The sequence below is a fragment of the Clarias gariepinus genome, chromosome 11 (assembly GCF_024256425.1).
Source record: "Clarias gariepinus isolate MV-2021 ecotype Netherlands chromosome 11, CGAR_prim_01v2, whole genome shotgun sequence".
Taxonomy (NCBI): Eukaryota; Metazoa; Chordata; class Actinopteri; order Siluriformes; family Clariidae; genus Clarias; species Clarias gariepinus.
In genome coordinates this window covers 29,061,911-29,083,868 of record NC_071110.1, presented here as the reverse complement: position 1 = coordinate 29,083,868, position 21,958 = coordinate 29,061,911, and the positions used below count along the sequence as shown (strand labels likewise).

The 21,958-nt window shown below is 40.0% G+C and overlaps 1 protein-coding gene across 1 annotated transcript in view; it reads right to left on the bottom strand.

Annotated features, from left to right (window-relative positions):
- Positions 1–3,798: 3,798 nt before the first annotated feature.
- megf6 (multiple EGF like domains 6) overlaps positions 3,799–21,958 on the bottom strand; it is a 58,845-nt gene continuing 40,685 nt past the window's right edge. The window contains exons 20-30 of the mRNA XM_053507982.1: positions 21,774–21,905; positions 21,418–21,543; positions 17,475–17,606; positions 16,694–16,822; positions 15,011–15,139; positions 13,910–14,038; positions 13,610–13,738; positions 12,131–12,259; positions 11,417–11,545; positions 10,251–10,379; positions 3,799–5,379 (exon numbers count right to left, since the gene is read on the bottom strand). Coding sequence (XP_053363957.1) covers positions 5,330–5,379; positions 10,251–10,379; positions 11,417–11,545; positions 12,131–12,259; positions 13,610–13,738; positions 13,910–14,038; positions 15,011–15,139; positions 16,694–16,822; positions 17,475–17,606; positions 21,418–21,543; positions 21,774–21,905 — 1,343 coding nt within the window. The 3' untranslated portion in view covers positions 3,799–5,329. The remainder of the gene's footprint in view (positions 5,380–10,250; positions 10,380–11,416; positions 11,546–12,130; positions 12,260–13,609; positions 13,739–13,909; positions 14,039–15,010; positions 15,140–16,693; positions 16,823–17,474; positions 17,607–21,417; positions 21,544–21,773; positions 21,906–21,958) is intronic.

Genomic DNA, 21,958 nt, shown 5'->3' with positions numbered 1-21,958 from the left:
CTCTCATGAAGACTAAAACTTACATCTGCTGTAGAGGAGAAGTTCATTCAGAGCTACCAGCCTCAGAGATCACAAATGTACAGATCTAGTTAAATCAAACACATCTCAATATCATCTGTTCAAACAGGATTATTGCATATTTTGGACGCCTTCAGCATTGTTTTACAGTGTAGAAAGGAATCAAAATCAGGAAAGACAAGGTGTGTCCAAACATTTCACTGGTACAGTATTATTTTTCAGTATTTGAGAATGTCCAGTACTTGAGAACTTGAGAATGACCTGAATGTCTTGATGCACTGCTTTTAAAAAATAATAGTAAAAACCTACCAAACTCGTGACTTATTCAAGATTGTAAAATTGTTCTTGCTATTTTTTTTTATTCAAATCAACTCTGTGAATTATTCATTCACTACACTATGTGTACTGTATGTATAGCTGTTAGAAAATTAAAAGCACACACTGAGAAAGTTTTTTTTAATCATACAGTATGTCGAGCTCAACCGTTATCTTCACCAGTGGATGACTTGGTTGACTTGTGGTAGTTTAAACTGATGAATGAATGAATACAATGTTAATATCCATCCATTCAGGAACCTCATTAGTCCAATTTAGGGACTGTGAAGGCCAATAGTATTTATTCCCATTTTTACAACCATGGTAGACCATTCACATACTATGTACAATTTGGGAACGCTAATTATGCTATTCTGCATGTCTTTGGACTGTGGGGGGAAAACTTGAGTACCCGAAGAAAACCCACCAAGCACACCATGCTGCTATAATTTTCATGTAAACAATATAAAGTCTACAAGTCTCTTTTTACAGTAAGTTGCAAAGATACCGAGCACCCTAATGGACAAAAAATAACCTTATAACCTCATAAAAATATTCTGAACCAAGATCCCAGATCATGTTGATTGACGTTGCCAATGTGGTGGTGGTTTTCTCTAATCGCAGGTCTATCATTATATAAAGATGGAGAAGACACATTAGTACTGTATATGGTATACATTTTAGGATCATTTCAGGCAAGATTTTAGAAATTCTACTCTATCAGAAAACCTTTCTATGTGAGATTTCAAGGAAATACAAACCCAGAAGTCTGGTCTGTAAACCTGCTATTTATAACATGGACCTGTTTTGCTGGCATTAGAATCCTACAATATGGAAATATTTCAAATTTGATACAGTTCTGCTCAAAATGTATATATATATTTTTTTCCTTCTTCTTTAATCCTGGTGAGTCCTGGTGTAAATTCTTTAGTATATATTAAAAAACTGCATTTCGTGGTAAATTCTGAGACTTGCCAGTGTTTGTTGCCCCAAATGAGACAACTTTAAAAAAAAAAGCATACATATCTTAAACCAGGGGCGGACTAACTGAACAGTTAAATATACTTTTTATGGTTGCCGGTGGTTGCTGACTGGCAGCACGTGGTCAGGAGGGTAAAAACAAATCCATCATGGAAGCTGTTTCGTGTTAGAGTACACTCGGTGTCAAGAACGCAGCGAAGGAAGCTTTTCATGGCTTTGAATACGTTTATAAGCACCGGAATTCGCTATTTATTTCTGGGACACGATTTGCCGGACACTTGTGCCAAGGGAGTGTGTGTGTACGTGTGTGTGTGTCATGTATAGCAGATTAAAGTCACGGTGTGTAGCACTGTGGCCACCCAGTGTTTGCTGGATGGATGGCCCTTGGAGGCCTGTTTGACTGGTGTCAGGAGTGTATGTGTGTGTGTGTGTGTGTGTGTGTGTGTGTGGATGGTCTCGAGGCCCCTTCTAATCTAGAAACAGGTGTGTGTCGTCCCTGGCTGAAGGCTTTAGCCCGATAAACATTATTGGAGAACATCTGTCGTCTGTCACAACACGGGGTCGGTCAGAGAAGCCCCCCATCCATCAGTCTGGGTCTGGTGCACATGAGAAATGCTTCAGGGATAGATCTAGGATCATAGATGCACATGTGCGCACACACACACACACACAAAAAGGAGGGGTTCCACTCAGGTGAGTCAGTGGATGGCGGTTGTGGGCAGGTGACCTACTCTGTTTCATCCCTCTCACTGGCCGTAGCATTGGCCTATATATCAATGTCTCTCTCTCTCTCTCTCTCTCTCTATCCTAGAAGTTTAAGTCCAACAGTTTCAATCCAATTTGTGCCACTTTCATCAAAGGAACTGGAATCCGATACATATCTAGTAAGCAGCAGTGTGACCTCGCTCACCTCTGATTTGGTTGTTATGGATCCAAATCTACGTCTGGATTTCAGTAAATATGCTTTGCTCTATATAAATAAAATTAATTCTCACCAAGTTAAACTTGGTCTCATATGGTAACCCACAATATCAGCTAAATCATGTAGTCCCTGATACTATCCAATTTAATTAATTCAATAAAGAATAATTTAGTTAAAAGTTAAAAGATTTTAAGATTCTTGTGGGAATAACAATCTACGTGTTTGACCGAACATGTGTACTGTACATTAAAAATATATCATTTTAATACTATATGTAGGTATGTCAATCAGTTAATATTAGTCTCTGATATTATCCATCCATCTATTATCTACAATGTTTATACTGAGTATGGTCGAAGTGGACTTACGGTAAAGCTTTTGCCAGGGAACTCAGGGCACAAGTAAAGGTGCAAATCGGATGTGGTGCCAACCCATTGTAGGACGCAAGTACACGATTTGTAAATACTAATCAGCCTTTAATGCATGTCCAGGGAACATCAGAATAACTGAAGGAAATCGACCAAGCAAGGAAAAAGCAAAGGCAAGATTGAGATTCACAACCCTGGTGACACCACTAAGCCTCTGAGCTGCTGGGTAGTTTGCTTTTCATTGTGACCAGGAAGACTCTCTTTTGCAGCCATGGACACCTTTAACTGTAAAATAAATACAGCAAATAACTTCACTATGGATTTTCTTATTCCAAAATTTAACTGTTTCCAACCTTACACGTGATAAGATGTTTTACAAAAAGGATGAATCTAAATGGAGGGTTTGGCGTAAAAACCCATCAAAGTTGCAGTTTGTAAAGAGTCAAAGTAAAATTTGTTCCTGTAAACAGAAAACTAAATCAAATAAACAGTGAAACTGATGTTGCCTGCACATCTGTTATACTGTAGGAGGATATTTTGGGCGGTTTTATGTGAAAGTGTGGCACCATTGTCAAAGGAGTACTTCAGCAGCATTTGGCCAATGGGCAAAATTAGTTTGGGTCAATGTTGAAACGAACAGTGATGGAGTAACATCGGCATGGTTAATTTAACGACAGCTGAAATTTTAACAGCCACAACTAGTGGCCCAACTTTGGTCCAATGGACAAAATTACATTAACCAAGTACTGGCACCTTTTATTGGCCCAGTAGAATGGCTGAGCTTGATAAATGTTGACCAAACAGCAATTTGCTGCATGAGGATATTGGCTTTGGTAATACTGAGTTTTGAAATCACTGTAACAAAATAGAAAAAAAAATCAATTACAGACCCCCAGGTATCCTGCATGGACCGGCTCTGGGTTCTTTGCCTTTTTGGCTCTGTGCACAGTGGGCTGGATGTTCCAGGGCCTCTCTATCAAGAAAAGTATTGACTCTGTTTTTTGCAAGTTTCACAATGCTTCACATTGGCTTTTCTGTGGGATGGGAGCAGACAGGCTAGCCTTTGCTAGCTGTGCAAAGGCATAAATGAGGCTACTCACATCCTGGACTATATATATATTTTTTTTAAAAAGGGTTGTTGGTGTGATTAGATCAGCTCAAGAAAGGTCACACAGTCTTATAGAGAGGGGGAAAACAGTATTTAATTCAAACCTCACAACAATTATTTACTGTAGCACCATTTCATTCACTGAGAGATTTGATCAACGAGACAGTATTTTCATTTCGATAAATAAAAGTAAACACAAGAATTACAGGAGACAAACTACATCCGTCTTTCGCATCTCATTTTTTACACTCTCTTGTTGAAAGTACGGTACGAGGACAGGCCATTTGTAGGCTTACGGATTAGAGCTGTTTGGCGTGTAAGCGTCGGTGGATCACTGATCTTTCGAGGCTTCGTTTACAGCAATCAGACCAAAGCCGGACAGCTCGCTTTTAACAATTTACACAACGTCACTCAGACACCGTGCCGAGTAACTGGATATCAGTCGCGCTTGTCACAGGAATCACATCACAGGAAATACATAAAGAACCTGAAACACATTAACTGGATGGACGCGCAATCATTATATCGAACAAAACAAAACAAAAAAAAAAAACATACTTTTCATACGCAATACTGCTAATTTATCTTCAATCCAACACACACACACATTTTGTAGAATAAAATATTTTTGGCTGTACATGATAAGAAAAACAGTAATCGCTCTTCCACACACTTTTCCACAACCATGACTTGTTTATCTGAAAATGTTTATCAGGAAAGTCTGCTAGCACTTCGTTTGCTTTATTGTTTGAGATATAGACCCGGCCAAACGTGCATTAGCTCTGATAACTAATTAGACATGGATGAAATTAATTTCTGGAATGTGCACAAAGGGTTGAGCTCGAGTGTGTGAAGTCCTGCTTAATTTTAGCACCGTTACTTTAGTATGATTTACAACTTTGGGAATCCAGAAAAGTTCTATATGTACAACTGTAGAGGAAATATGTAACAGAACCATTGGTGTATCTTTAAACGAGGATTTAAAAACTCTTTACGATTTGGACCTCAGGGAACAGAAATGTACCTGTCCAGCACCTTTGTGCCACAGTGTGTGTGTGTGTGTGTGTTTTATTCTGCATTTATGGAGAGGAGTGTTTTGTGTTATATTGTGTTTGGATGTAGTGAAATGAACGACCAAGGCTGCATTTGTGTGGCTTGTAAAATGTCAAATTGCACGGATCTTGTGGCTTCATGGGCTGTTGCACGTTTTGATTGCCATGGTTTAAAAAGTATAGGATGCCTCGGAAATTTATGCACACACACTCCCACACACGTGCACACATATGAATTACACACACGTTACTTTCCTGGGCAGACGATGTCAGGAGCGCACGGCTAATTCAGACTCAATCGCACATTCATACACACAGCTGATGAACTAAGTGGTTGCAGAGTCATACACCACAGACACACACACACACACACACACACACACACACATAAAGAAAGGCTAAAGTGGTCATTAAGTTGCACTTAATATGTGTGTGTGTAGTTAAACACAAAAAGTTTCGAAAGAACCTGTCACGGATAAACAAATGTTAATATGAGTGTGTGTGTGTGTGTGTGTGTGTGTGTGTGTGTGTGTGTGTTTCTGGCAGCCATAGAAGAAGCGTTGTTTTACAGGCCTCTCCGTCTCTTCAGTGGAAGCGAGACAGCCAGGCTAAACTCTGAGACAAAAACAGAGAGAAAGAGAAAAAAGTGAGATAGAAAACCTGTATTAATTTTTGGTATGTTGGTTGTAACGACTAATAAAGTGAGAAATTGCATTATTTTTTTTGACAGAGCAAACAGATAGTGAGGCACTTGTCCATGGGATTAAATGAGTTCCGTTGTATTTGTACTTACTGTAAGTACGAGGACTTGCTGTCTATTAAAGGAACAGTCTGGAATTAATATAACAGTATCTGCTGCAGCTCCACTATTGTACTAATGTATAATTACGCTGAATTTCCTATCCTTATCTGTAATACAAAAGTTTCCCGATTGGCACATGTACAGTAAACTCTAGTTATATAAATGCTAAAACATAGTAGCTGTGCTGATTTTATTTTTTTATGTTATACATATAATACAGAAAACGTGCAAAAGAAGTTACTAAGTAGGAAGTGACCAATCTTGCTTCCCTAAAAATTTCAAGTTGTTAACTTTAGCCATTCTGATGATTTTATATCTGCCCCAGAAATTGACGTTTTAGCGTCATACTGTCTCGCGATAATAATTTAAAATGCCAATTATTCCTTTTTCTTTAAGTATTGATACCAAAATTGCTGTAAGCTTCTAGAACCATTTGACCTGTAAAGATTTAGCTTGAATTGGTTTGCAGTAAAAAAAAATTAAAAGCAAATAATCTGCCTTTAAATTTTTTACTGAAAACCAATTTAAGTAAAATTTTTGCTTGGTTTGTCTGTAGTGTCCATAACCACGTCAAATTCATGTTGCAATACATTAACAATTTATCATTTTAGAATAATACACTTTTTCAGATTTATGTCTTTTCATTTAAAATCTAAAGTTTCATCTGGGTGACAACTGAGATCATTTAAAGAGTTAAATAAAAAACGTTACGGACACTTAATGAAAGGGCTTGAAATTATATGTAGCAAATGTGTTTTGTTTATTATCAGATAAAAATATGAATGTGTACGCATATTTACAAAAATGAAGCATGGATGATTATAATGATTATCACTTTTGTTGTATTAGCTATAAAAAACATTCTCATGCAGCCATTCGATTCTTTTACAAAAAGCTAGAAAAACTATTTTAGAGGAAGTTCAGGATCCTGCATTGGAACATAAGAAGATCTTAAGGGATAGAAGTACATGGGTGTGATCCCTCCCTTAGCTCAGCAGAAAAAGGTTCCTTGTTCCCCTCAGACAGTCTAGCAGTCCCTGTATAAAGGGTAGTACTTTGGGGCAACAAATCCCCAAAGACGATGCCAAGGCAATTTAGATACTAGTAAGGGTAACTGTGGAAACCAAAGGCTCTGTGGGTCACTCCAGCAGGATTCTGTGGTTTGGTAACTTGAGTTTTGGTCCAGGCGTCTTGACATGGCAGACTGCTGAGTTCCACCTACAGTAGGAGCTGAGAATCACGTTGAGCAGATTTTGTCTGACAGAATAGTCCCAGATCTTGGGGACCACTTCTACATGCAGACAACTGTATGTTGGGCCCATGTGCTGTCATGGCAGCCCTTTCGCTACAACAGTTCGAACCTTTACAAGTCGATTAAACTTAAAGGCGAATCATGGGTGGGCTGGCATGATGAGCTTCATGATGATGATGGTATGAGATGGCTAGTTTTTTTAACCTCCTGTCACGCTGGTGGTTGTAGTCTCTTGTGCAAATGAATCAGATTGGACCAGTGTCTCAGACCTGGTAAGAACAATTGAAGGGGCTGGGTGGACCACCTGCAGAGTCAGCCGGCTGATGGGGTCTACTATCACATTGGGAATCCACATTCTTCCTGTAGCAATACATTAAAACCGCAGCCTGTGAGAGAAGCATCAGTGGTGACTATCTCTATCTGATGTGGTACTGCTTTCAAGTGTCACCTTCCATGAGAAAAGCCTCATACTTTCAGCAGGTTAGGGCTTGTGCTCCTCAATCTGTGATGAGAATGCATCTCTGGCTGTGGTATTTGATTATTGCAGGCTGATAAGGAAGGTTGCTGAGGGGTAGGATGTTGGAATGCCCAAAAATGGAATGTAAACCTCATATGAACATATTGCGCATCAACTGACTAACATGACAAAACATCTAATAAATCAAATCTATAGGACAAACAGTATATGGACTGGACGTCTTCTGAACTAGGCAGTATGTTGAGTAGAAATCGTTGCTCTGAACCACAGGCTCTACTCTTAAGATCACGCCTCTTTCCAAAAGGATCAAACTTTCTAGAATAGAGTGGCAAACACTGAATCCCATGTCTTTTATGGACCTCTTTATTGGTGTAAATCTGTGTTCTTTCATTTTTGGGTAAAGGCCCAAAGTACGGCAATGTCACATATGGTATGTTTGGTTGGGTTAATATACACTTGTTCAGCTGTGTAGACTGTGACAGTTACACTTGCCACCATCCAGAACCAAAATTTGGCAGACAGCCCCACTGCATCCTGGCCTAGGTACCTCTGGCAGGAATAAGATTTTAACCGCTTTTGTCACCAAAGAATTAAAGAACAAATGCTTGTTATACACTAATGTACATGATATGAAGTCCAACCTCTTCTTTAATGCTGTCTACCCAGTCTTTTTACACTGCCACATGTTAAAATGCTTGAATATTGCATAAGCTGCTATGAGCAACATGTCAGCAACCTCACTCTCAGTCATCGACTGTACCCCTTTATCATGTATTTAGAGTCGGGGGGGCCTGAAGCCTATCTCAGGAGGCTTAGGGCACGAGGCGGGGTACACCTTGGACACAGTTCCAATCCATCACAGGACACACATACACTCACACACTACGGGCAATTTGGGAATCTGCAGGTCTTTGGACTGTGGAAGGAAACCAGAGTTTCACATTGGGAAAACATGCAAACTGCATGCACACAGAGACGGGAATCAAGCCCGGCCAGGAATCGAACCCGGACCCTGGAGGCAACCACTACACCAGCGTGCCGCCATGTCAGCAACCTCTCCACCACAATTTTTAGGGTCAGTTTAGAGCCTTCCAGGGATACATAAGATCTGGACTGAAGGGGGTTCAGGTTTGAGCTGGAGCGCCAAAAGGGGCTTATGGAAACGGAGGGAAATCTGACTACAGTTGTATGTCAGCTAACTTGACAATCTCAAAAGAAGGGAGCATAATATGAAGAAGAGGAGGAAGAAGAAGAACTCAGCTACTCTAGGTGACTATATTCATAGGTTGTTGTCTCACAGGTTGTTGGTCTTTCAGCTGCTCCCACTGAGGGTTCACCACGGTGGACCATCCAATCTGCACACAACTTGGCACAGGTTTTACACCAGATCCCCTTCCAGACTCAACCCTCCCATTTTAACCAGGCTTGGATCAAGTGGCTGGGAATTGCTGGCGAGAAACCTCCTACTGAACCACCAACGCCCTTATGTTGTAATGTGGACAATACGAAAAACATATTTTGATGAAAGCATAAAAAGATATACACAGCATGGAACCAGACAGAAGTGCCAGACAGAAAAGCTGCAAACAGTAAAGAGGGAACACATAACAAGAGTATAAATGTATCACTGGAACACAAATCAATCTAGAAGCCACAAGGTCCAAGTGGCTCCAAAAATCACAAATAGAGTATATATTACACTGCAGCCTGAAGAGATACAAGGAGATGACAGGAGTTAATATGAGCTCTAAATACATTCACAAACTGTTACAGAGCTATCTCAGTTACAAGCGTACTTATATTAAGATTATGGCAGAAGATCATTTTGTAAATGTGTTGTGCTCATGCACACAAAGGTAAATAGATGATTCTCACCGCCTTGGTATTTAGCAGGAATAAACATAACACACATCAAGTTCAGGAAAGTGTTTTGCTTATGGAAAGAACTTTCTCTTATGTATTAGTCATGATAAGACCTTTTCTATTATTGACAATTAACAATAAGTTAGCTTGATAAAAACATGTTCTCTGGCGTTTTCCTGGTTACAATACAAACACACACACACACACACACACACACACTGTGTATTACGCTGATGCAGTGCATAGGCATAAAAAAAAAACAGTTGAAAAATCACAGAGTATTTGGTTGATGCTATGGTAGAACAAAGCACCTTTTATATTAAAAAGAGCAAATGATGAAAGTAAAAATCAAAATGCCAAAAAGGAGGAGGAAAAGGAAAGAAAAAAAAGCATGGGACCTTAAAAATGAGAAGCAAATGTGGAAGGTTTCAGGGGACTATGGGGTATGTAAGGTTGGGGCACTCGCAGACACACACACACACACACACACACACACACTCGTTGTGCCCCGCTGTGTTTCACTTAACATAACTGTCAGAGAAGACTGACCAAAATAGAGAAAGACAGCAGAACCTCAACGGCTTTAAGGTATAAATCTCTCTCTCTCTCTCTCTCTCTTACACACACATTCTCAGGAGAGTTTCAGCTTACCGCACCAAGTGATGGACAGTTATATAGAACGGTAGAAGTATTAGGTGGTTGATGGAAAAAGGTAAAGAAACACGTCTATACATCTCATAGTCTCCTATACGTCTTCTATTACAATAAATAAGGTAATTATGCACCTTTCCGACAATATTACAGCACACTGACTGACTTCACTTCTTCTTACAGTACAGTTTTTGTGTTTAATATAAACTTTATTTTCATTGGCTTTTTAAATTTTGCTTCTATTGATAACAAACCTGTATGTCCTTAAATATAGACATTGTGAACGTTTTTCTTTTGCACTGTCCACACACATTTGTCTTACTACACTTCTACCACTACCACCCAGTTACGTCAGTGAATCTACCACTGACTTTACTATTAATGCAGCCAGATAGACAGACAGCCAAACAGACCCCCCACATGCACACATAGATTCCTACCATCCTGACAAGTTGGTCCAAGCCAGGGGAATGAACACACACAGTGCCCGTTTCGCTGGTCACACTGCCCTCCATGAGCGCAGTGACACCGTAGAGAACACTGAGGACCAAACGATCCACTCACACACTCTGTCAGAGGAAGAGAGAGAGAAAGAGATAAAAAAGTTAAAGGCAAGTTAAGGTTCCACAGGGGAAAGAGAGAGAGGGAGGGGTATTTACAGTTCATTAATAATCAAATGTGAATTCATTAAAATCATATTACAAGGGATTCATAATGCATCATATATATTGTTTTAATGTAGCGATACATTTAACATTTCTATCCAACATACTACAAATGTAATACAAAACTTACCATCTTTACAACATACTACAAAACTTTACAACTTTACAACATACTCCAAACGTAACACGCTACATGATTTTTCAACTTTTTTTTAGAACATATTACAACATATTACATTATAATATTATACTACAAAACTTACCAACTTAACATCCTGCAAATCTTTACACAAACTGTATAAGATACAGAACTACAAAATTTACTACAAGCATGTTGTACTTTACTTTACAACAGACTATAACCATTACATACTACATAAAAAAACAAGTTGAAGGTTTAACACATTTGAATTACAGGCAAAATTTTCACTCAAGATAACTATGTAAAATGAACAAAAATAAATAATGATGAAATTGATTTGTTTAGAAACTTAACTTGTTTTAAGTAAAAACATAGACATAATATAAATAGTTAAAAAGCCACTGTACTGTACATGAGGCCAGATTCCTTTTTTTTAATGAACAAAACTGCATAAAAATGCATAAACATACAACAAATACTACAAAAACCAAACACTTTACCACTTGCTACAATTTATAACTTTACCCAATACTTGTCAACTTTACAGCACACTAGAAAACCTACAACTTTACAATATTTTACAAAACTTTACAACATACTATAAAACTTAACAACTTCACTACAAACTATAAATCTTAACATTACAAAAGTTTGCAATATACCTCACTGCGGCATACCACACAATATCACTTAAAATATACTCGTTATAAAATTTACTCATTTACTAATTGTTATAAAATGAACTAATTATAATGCACAGAAAGGCACATGTTTTTGTTGTTGTTGTGTGTGCATGTACCTTTATCACAGTCCTCCCCTGTCCTTCCTGAGGGACAAAGGCATCGGCCCGTGACTGGATCACAAGGGACACCATCTACACATTTACACTGGTGTACACAACCAGCACCAAAGCTGCCCAATGCACATCCTGTAAACAAATGCATGTTCGCGCACACACACACACACACACACACACACACACACACACACACACAATAATGTCTCATGTAAATGTACTAGTATTTTCTAGTCGAGTTTAAAATTTGTCTCGAGTTTTAAAATTCTGAGTTTAAATATTAATAAGGGCGCCTTCTAACGGTCACCTGTTTAAAAATTGTTAATAGAGTTTATATGGCTAAAACATTTTAATATCCACAAATAATGATAATTAATTTTTTACATTATTGTTAATAGCCAGTTTATATTGTTCCATTAATTACATATAAACCATTAATAAAAGTCAACTAGTTAATGACTGTTTATACTTTAGATTTTTCCTGTTTTTTCATTTTATATCATAAATGATATATTGAAACATATAAAAGATTTTTATTTATTTTTTTACAATTTGCAGATAACTAGCATAAACATCAAGTGCTCGGTTCCTTTTCATTAAAAAGTAAGTCTTTAACACAAAGTATTGCATAAAATAAATTTAACCCAGGAAACAATTTTATTTCATGATCAGCACAAATACTTTTCAACATTATAACTATTAACGTGTGCTGCTTACGTTTCTCACAGCGTTCTCCGGTGTAGCCTGGAGGACACTCGCACTCTCCTGTAACGTGATGGCATGTTTGAGCGTGAGTGCAGTTGCAGTGATGTGAGCAGAGCTCGCCGAAAAATCCAGCAGGGCATTCTGGGATGGGGGGGGGGGGGGGTGAGCGAAGGATGTGCAAGTAAATATTTTAGGTGGATAATACTGAACGTTTATTTACAGAGTTACCCTCAAATGAAAATGAAATATGGCAAATAATGATGGTACAGCTTGCTTAAAAAATTTAATTATGAATTCAGTGATAGAGAAGGAAGAAAACATTTGTTCTACTTTAGAAACCTGATAGAATGCTGCTGTGTGTTTACACCTTTAACTAACAACATTATTCAACATAGACATAATAATAATATTTATTCTTCATATTCATCAAATTTCATCTCGAAAGGAAGCTGAAGTCAAAGAACAGGATCAGTCATGAAGTTAAAAGAACAAATATATATTTACATTACCCATAATGCTGTTGCTTGCTAACATTGATGCACTGCGATTTAGCCTTTGCGCCATCTTGCAGCTGCATGTTAAAGTAGTTCTTAAGCCCAGTTCCCACTTTCACGTTTTTTTCTACAGTTTGTTACAAAATCTTGGCTATGCATCACTACCATTGCTGGATTAGCACTTTTTGTCGCAAAAACGTTAGCATGCTGTAACTGTTCCCATAGCGCTATGGCAGTCAAGTGACTTCTGCATCCTTTTACACTTTGATCTTGCGAATTTCTGTTTCTGTTCCTGCGTACTTCCGGTTTGCTATAGATCTCAGTGCACTTCCATAGCTGCGACTTACTACGATTGCCTTTAGAGGGCCACCAATGACCATGAATGCACGTACAGAAACACAGGATGGACCGACTCCAGACCTCTGAGTCACGTAAAGTGGTCGCTCTGCGACAGGTCGTAACCCATCCCGGCAAGCTACGAATCATTACTCTGAAGTATTCAGACAACATCTGTCATGTGTTATAGTTCATCCCGTGCACAAAACAGATGATGTCACTAATTAGTTCGAGCCTAACTAACTGGCTTAAAGTTGTGCTCATTACAATCAGGTGGTTTAGATAATGGATGGAACAAATACGTGGCAGGAATTTAACTTTCTGAAGTTTCGAATCGAGCAGGGATGGATTGAGCGAGTGACCCCAGATTACTGGAGACGTCTTTTTGACGTCACTTCATTAGGTCATCGTGCAATCCAGCAATCCACGATCTTGCCGTATCACTACCTTACATAAAATCACTAAACACATCAGGTTATTCTATAAACATACAGCATTTTAAGGTGGAGCTTTGCTTTAAACGTCCGACGCCAAGGCGCTAAATTGGCTCTCCGAGGCATTCAGATAACTAAATGAAACTCAACAACTGAAGATAACTACTTACTGTGTACCTTCAGGAGTACATACAACATACAGTACATACACACGCACACACACTCACTGTGCTGGCAGGCAGGGCCGTAGTATCCGTGTGCACAGGAGCAGGAGCCTGTAAAGCGGTCACATGTGCCATTATTCTGACACACACACTTCTGTTCGCAGTTAGCTCCATACCAGCCTGTGAGGCACACTACACACACACACACACACACACACATTGTATTAGGACACTTTTTTGGCACGGAGTGTGTAATTACACCAGGAGGCAGACAACGTGTCCGTAACACACTGATGATACAGTCTGGTTTCAGGTGCTTGTTTACTTCGCGGCCTGCCGCATGGTTACTCTTTGTTTGTTTACCTTCCTCACAGTGCGCGCCGGTGCTGCCGAGTCCACATCTGCAGGTTCCATGGACAGGGTCACACACGCCACCGTTTACACACGCGCACACACCACGACACTGAGCTCCAAAGCGCCCCCTAGGACAAACTGCAGGACAAAAAAAAAGTTACTTTTGGATAATAAGAATTTTGACTTGAATCAATTGTTAACATTCTATTAAGGCTTGGGACGGTGCCGCAGCGTTGCGTGCTCTGATTTGGGAGCATCAATGGGCGTCGTTGTACCAGGGTCTAATCAGACAAGCAATTGCTAAGTGTCGCACTTGTTTTCTTTCCCTGCTACATCAGCACAAGTATGGCCTTTTATTTAAAATTTCCAAATGGCTGCAATTACTGAGACTCCCCACCCCTCGACACACTCCTCGCGGTGGACACACACATGCATTTTTTTGCGTTTACTTAAGCCCGAGATCATTAGCGTAAAGGCACCGGAGCCATGATTTGGCACCGAAAGAAAAGCCTAATCATGTTTTTGCGGGTAATTTACAGGAAGGACAACAGTACGAGATTCGCTTTGATTTTTCTGTTTGTTTATTTGATTCCATGCCAAATCTGTCGACACGGAACATGGAGAACTGGCTACTTAAGAGGCATCAGTGATACATTCTAACTTACAGCACAGAATGCTAAAAAAAAAAAAAAAAAAAAAAAAACTCTCGCTCTTGGAAAGTCCCGTTTCATTACTGCTCTGGAACGAGTGATAAGTACAGGCGATTAGCAATCTGATCGCCTGGAAATTGGGCTCCTGTATGGCATCCGCAATACACAGGAGACAGAGAGAATTTTTTTTGTTTGTTTGTTTGTTTTTTACCGCAATAAGCATGATGTATGTACTAGGAAGGTTTTTAAAATCAGATGCAAATGTGAAAATTCAGGGAGTTTGTGAAATAAACATGCTCTTTGTTCTAATCTGTGTTAGACCTTGATTGGCATGGGGCAAACGTAAGATGAGAGACAGAGTTGTTCTTAAATTAGAAGTGAATAATAATGAGAAGACAGAAATAGGAAACGCAGCAGAAAGGAGATCTGGTTAGAGAGCACACTCTATACTGATTGGTACCTTCTTGGCAGGAATAGCCTGTCCTCCCCGACGTGCAGTTACACCTCCCAGTCACCGGGTGGCACTGTCCTCCTTCACCGCACACACACGCTTTAGTACAGTCTTTACCATAGCTTCCTGCTGGACAACCTGACAAACAGAACACATTTGAATTATTTGAAAGTTTTTTTTTGGAGAGGTCCTGGACCTTGGTTTCATCCGTGGAACAAATAAATGGAGACCCAGAGCAAGATCATATACGTAAATGTACTCAGCTGGGAAAAATGTCTTTTAAGGAAAGGTTTTTAAAATAGAAAAATAGTGCACAGGAAAATCTGTTTATTCTGAAGCATACTTGCGATGCGCATGCATGTTTATTAGTTTAACGAACTCCGCCAAAGTGGACTGTGCCTGTTCTCCTGTTGACTGACTTTTCCGATGCATGTATCCGTGTCAGAGTTTTTTATGTTCCGAGTACAGGATTTAAACCCTACGTCCAGGAATGTGGCAGAGTCAATGCTGTGTCCAGGATCCCTGGTTTGCTCCCAACTCTCAAAATGATACTGGTCCCCGAAACTGCCACTCACTCGAAGCGTGTGTGTGTGTTTGTGTGCATAGGGCCTTGTGAAGAACTGACATCCCATCCAGAGAATATAGTCCTGGGAAACCAAAGGTTACTTAATTCCTTGACTTCAAAAGATTGTGGACACCTACAGAAATCTGTACTTCTTGAACATTCCATATTTAATCATTTTTTTATTTACCTTTTGCTGTTATCACCATGAATGAGAAGATTTGCCGTTACACCACAAGAGCATTATCGAAGTTTAAGCACTGATTTCAGTTGAGTTAAGAAGGCTCAAGTTCCAGTTTATCCTTAAGATGTTCAGTGCGGTTCAGGGCGCTTTGCAGGACACTCAAGATCTTTCCCCCTAAACTTGGCAACCCATGACTTTATGGAGGCTCACTTTGCAAACAAGGGCATGGTCATGCTGGAACAGGTTTGGCTGCAGTATACAAAGGCATTCTAGACAAGTGTGTGATTGCAGCCTTGGTGCTTGAGACTAGGAAAGAACCATGAAAGAGTGTGATGGTCAGGAGTGCACAAACTTTTGGCCATATTAGGGTGTAGGAAAGAGGTTGAGTGTGGTGTTTGGCTTCTTTTACTGACTGTTCCTCAACCTCAGGTACATCACTCTAATTCTTAAGGTCTCGAAACTACATGGTATGGTATGTTACCTACACAATAACTAAAGATTTTGAGTGTTTCTGTTGGAATTCGTGCCTATTCCCTCAGTAGCACATTTATGAAGTCATGCACTGATGTTGGGCTAAAAGGCCTGGCTCATAATCTGTGTTCCAGTTTATCGCAAAGGTGCTTGATGAAGTTAAGGGTCAATCAGGGCTCTGTGTTTGGGCCGGTCAAGTTCTTCCACACTGCACTCATCAAACCATGTCTTTATAGTCCTTGCTTTATGCACTGGGGTACAGTCATGCCAGAATAAAAAAAAAAGGGCCTTCCCCTTGTTAACTGTTGCCACAAAGTTGGAAGCATAGCATTGTCTAAGGTGTCTTGGTATGCTGAAGCATTAAGATTGCCCCTCACTGGGGATAAGCGGCCCGATTGATTAAAACATCTGAATTTAATCATTAACAGGTTTGGCCAAACACTTTTTTTGTCCATAATGAGTGATGAGTTCTTACTGGTGTTGCAGTTGGCTCCCAGATACCCTGGAGGGCAGTGGCATGCCCCCGTCTTGAAGTCACACCGTCCCCTGTTGACACACCGGCATCTCTTTTTGCAGTCTGGACCGTACGTGCCTTCTCGGCATTCTAACACACACATGCATACACACACAGCGTCATTTATAAATACTGTAGAAAAAATACAATAAACAGTGATCAAAAATTTTAACACATTTTAAATGTACAGTACTGTGCAAAAGTATAGCTCCCCCTTACTTATATTTTGCTTCCCAAGAGCCAGACTTTCATGTTTTTTTAATGCAATCATGAGGAATAGCCTCGAGTCAAGCCTGAAGGCCTTTTTTTTTTTTGCCTCTACTTTTTGAACAGTTTTGGTCTCTTATTTTCAGTCCATTTAACTTGCACTTTCAAAGTTTGTTATGTTACGAATCATTCAATCATGAAAAACATCTACCTTAAGGGCTGAACCAATGAGAAACAGCTGCAGATGATTCAGGTGATGCTAAATGCTGAGTGGTTGGAATAGACGAAAGGGGAAATGAGGTTGCACAACTGATAGTTCAATTGTATCTTTAGGCACTTTGCAGAAAAACATTTGTTCTTGTTTCTTTAACTTACATCACTTAATTTAATTCGATATGAAAAAATATACTTTTGCACAACACTATATATTATTGTAAGCATGCATTCTACTGTACCAAACAGTACATCAAACTAGCATACCCTGTATGCGAGAGAGAGAGAGAAAGAGAGAGAGAGATGGAGACTGCTGACTTACTCAAGTGACAGTGGTTGCCATAGTAACCAGGTGGGCAGGTGCATCTGCCAGTGACATGGTGGCAGAGCTGCTGATATCCAGGACACACACACATATGGGAACAGTTCAGTCCATACCGGCCCTGCTCACATACTACACAACACACACACACCGACACAAGCACACACACAGAGGGAGATGGAAGGTCAGCAGGACTGGAGAGCGAGATTGTTAACTTTGTACCGGGAAGCTGTTTGACTGCTGTTTGACTCTAATGTCTCTCTCGCTCTCACACACACACACACACACACACACACACACACACACTACACTTATGTCTGGGGTGACTGAGAAGACATAGTGTGTATCAGAGAGCTATAGTGAGTGTGAGAGATAAGCTTTGTCTCCAGACTAAAGACAGTAATTACACTGTTGTCATTAAGCATGTCTGCAATAGTGTGTTGTGTTGCATTTGTGTGTGTGTATATGTGTGTGTGTGTGTGTATATGTGTGTGTGTGTATGCGTCTGTGTGTGCGCGCCCCACTCCACAGCTCTTATCCTCCCACAGACTAAAACAAAGACTGCTGTTTGCGTTGGCACAGCAGCATTAACCTTTATCAGATGTTTCAGGTTCAGGGGAAGGGGTGTTGGAAAAACTTTGTGCGAATAAGAGTGAGAGAGAGAGAGAGAGATGGAGGGGTAAGACAAAGAGAGAAAAGAGGGAGTGCAAGCAAGCAAGAGAGATAGAAATACACAAAAAGAGCAAGAGAGAGAGGGAGAGAGAAGCAGTAATAGACAGAGAAAGAGCAAAAGACAGGGAATGAAAACGTGAGAGATAGAAAGAGAGTGAAAAAGAAAGAGACAGAGGTAAGGAGAGATAAGGAGAGGGAGAACTTGAGTGTGTGTCTATATATTAAAGAGTCAGATTACGTTTTTGGTGACTAAATAGATAACAAAGTTCATGGATTGATGAGAAATGTAGATAAATAGATAATTTTATATACATGATGCTGCCACCCCCCTGCTTCACACCTGCCATCTTTTCTTTTTTAATTATGGATATTATCAAGAGATTTGTAATGGAATTATTGCGGAGCTACTTTTATGGAAATTTTTCAATAATTTTGGAATCTTGGATTGCAAATACCACGGTTTGCGAGTGTTTCCAAGACGAGCAAAGATTTTTAATAAATTTTGACTTGGAAAACGAGCAAGTCTTGGTTTACAAGTACCGAGTATCATGTATCATGCATGTGCTTCTTGTTTTGACGCCAAGCATCACGTGATCACAACTGAGCCAACAATTTTTCTTTCTCTTGCGCGAATTGTGGGTAATCATCTCCCCTGCTGGGTCTTAGTTCGCGTCTCTTACTGGTATAATCAACATCCGTGCACGTGTGTACTGTTTACTATAACACTGTGACCACGTGTGTGTGTAAAACATCTTTTATTTTGTGTAAAGCAATTCTCTCTCTGTATCAGCATGCTTTATGTGTGCGCGCACATCATTGGACACTGTGCCCCACACACACACACACACAGACCCCTCGGACTTTCGCCTTCACAGACACACAGACACACAGACACACACTCTTTCTCTCTGCTCTACTCATAAACACTGCTCTGTCGTGATTCTTTTTAAAAGTAAAGTGCAGGTTAATTTGTTTTATTTTTACTTTACAGCAGTTATTTCATTTGTGTGTCACTCAATCGAGTGTCATTAGAGAGATTTCTTGCTTATTTTTCCAATAAAACGATGTTTCCGTTGTGTGCGTGCGTGTGTGAAATAAGTCGAGGAAGAACAACTGTGCAAGACGAGAAGGGGGAGAGGTGAGCTTACTTTAAATTCACACACACACACACACACACACACAGCGCCTCTGTGCACAAATGGAAACACTTATCTGTCTAGATTTTTTACTTTTATTTAACAGTAAAGTGCAGGTTTATTTGTTTTTACTTTATATTTTGTGTTAATTATTTTTATTTGTTTATTTTTTTGGGCTGTGGAATTTAAGTTTCTATTATTTCTTATGGGAAAATTCGATTTGGTTTACGAGTGTTTTGGAATACGAGCCCACTTCCAGGACAAATTATGCTCATAATCCAAGGTTCCACTGTATTTGGAACTAAGAAAGATTTGGAGTAAAAAATTTTTATAGGCAAGATGACCTTTAACAAAAGCAAGCGGACTTAGTTTTGTCTTTTTGTAAATCAATCGTAAAGCGTTTGTATGGCTCCATTCACCAAAAATTTCATCACGAGTCCCGGTTTCACTTGAACGCCCTTCACTATGTGAATCTCGTCCGGGAGTTATTAACATGTCCCCCGTACAGTCCTGACCTCGCTCCAAGCCATTTCCACATGGTTGGGACATTAAAGGAGTTCCTGAGAGGCCGGGGTTTCAGACGGATTATATGGAGAAATGAAGGGAGTTTATAACTCTCTTAACTGTGTTCTGTTATTTTGTACAATTAAAAGTCCCGGCTTGACTTTCATATATGAAGCGAGCCAGAAATCTCACAGAAATTAATAAGTGATTCCCCTAATGGGTGCATTTATAAGTTTTGGCACCTCTGCTTTTGTCCTTATTCCTTCTCTTCTGCTTTGATGTACAGTAAGCCTTAAGTATTTCGTCAGGCCTTTCGCTGAGTGCTACAGGACGCCACTTCCAGCACGAAGCCAGAGAAATAACGGGACTTCGTTATCTACATGTCAGGCCTCAGCCACATTCTCAGGAAGTTGTGTTATTCTGCAAAAATGCTTTTTACGGTTCACAATTAGGCACGTGATCAGAAGTTCTGGAAGAGGATGAGAAGAAGACAGTCATGGGAAAGAGGAAAATCTCAGAGATTTCGGAGAAATCGGAGTAAATGAGAAAGAGAGAGATGTTTATAAGGCAGCTTAGCCGATCCATTAAACTACTGAGAAAGAGCGCAAACACCCACACACACACACACACACACACCAAGTGCTTTTTAAAAAGCATCCTACCCCTGCTGTAAAAACATGGATGCACTTATCCTTCATAGTTGAAGTTAATGAGACGAGCCTTAGGAAATTTCCTTCACACACACACACACACACACACACACACAAATAGATAAACAGATAGACTTTCTCTCTCTCTCTTTTTCTTTCTTTGTCTCATTCTTCTCACATGCCTCTTTGTCTCCTTTGCTCTTTAATCCTACTACATCTAACCCTAACATCTCTCTCTCTCTCTCTCTCTCCCCCCCTTTTCTCTCTCACTCACACACACACACACACACACACTTTCTTTCTCACCTTCTCTCTCTTTCAGGGCTTCCTCCAAACTCCTGCATGTTCAGCTCCTAAATTGGACTCGTCAGCATTTATTCAGTGATCTCACTTTCCACATGTGCCTTACATCCTTCCACATCAAAGTGCGTGCATATGCGTGTGTGTGAGTGTGTGTATGAAAGTGTGTACAAGTGTGTATGTGTGTATGAATTAGGGGCCCACAGACAGACACTCATTTGGGTGTAATTACACCGCGCCTGTACAATCTGTGCCCGAGTCTGCACACGCTCATCCACTAATGCGCTCGTTACACTTTGTTTTTATTCTAGTTCCCTGAAGAAAATAAAACGTGTGCGTCTCTAACAGGCCGAATTTCCGTCCACGTCATTAGTCGCTCATGGTGGTTTACCTTGAGAAACCTAACCAAGATGTTCTTATTTTACCACGAAGAAGCGAGTGACACGACTCTTTCCCCTCATGTGATGTCAAATGTTTATTGTTTACCCAAATGGGTGCCAATAATTCTGGAGCTGACCAACTTTATTATCTCATTCATGCTAAATCGTTTATTACTGTCAAGATGCTATTCAAGTGAAATCTAGAATTACAAGCAACTGAATTTTATGTGTGTGTGTGTGTGTGTGTGTGTGTGTGTGTGTGTGTGTGAACATACTAAACATACTAAACATACTAACTCACCCTTTTCACAGTACGTCCCAGTCCAGCCTGGTGTGCAGTTGCACGCTCCGCTGATGTGATCACACACTCCGTTCACACACTCACAAACCTTTTCGCACCCTGGACCGTACCGGTTCTCGGGACACCCTGACACACAGCATCATGGGAAAACGTTGACGATGCATGCGGAGGATTATAGAACGCTGCTGTCGTGTGCTATAAAACTGTTAATGAAAACCAGAGGACTGTAGAAGCTGCACTTGCACTTTGTCCTTGCAGTATAGGCAAATGTCCACAAGATGGCAGCATATATATATATATATTTTTTTTATCTGAGATTTAAATTATTATTTTTTTATTTAAAAAGAAACACTCACTCTGTTCGCACTGCTTGCCGGTGTATCCAGGACTGCAAAGGCAGCGCCCACTGGTGGCCTCACAGGATAGCGCACCGTTCATACACTGGCAGGCACTGGCACAGGCGGCACCCCAAAATCCAGCCGCGCACACTACAGACACATCACAACACATTACATACAATTTTTTTTACAATATGTACACA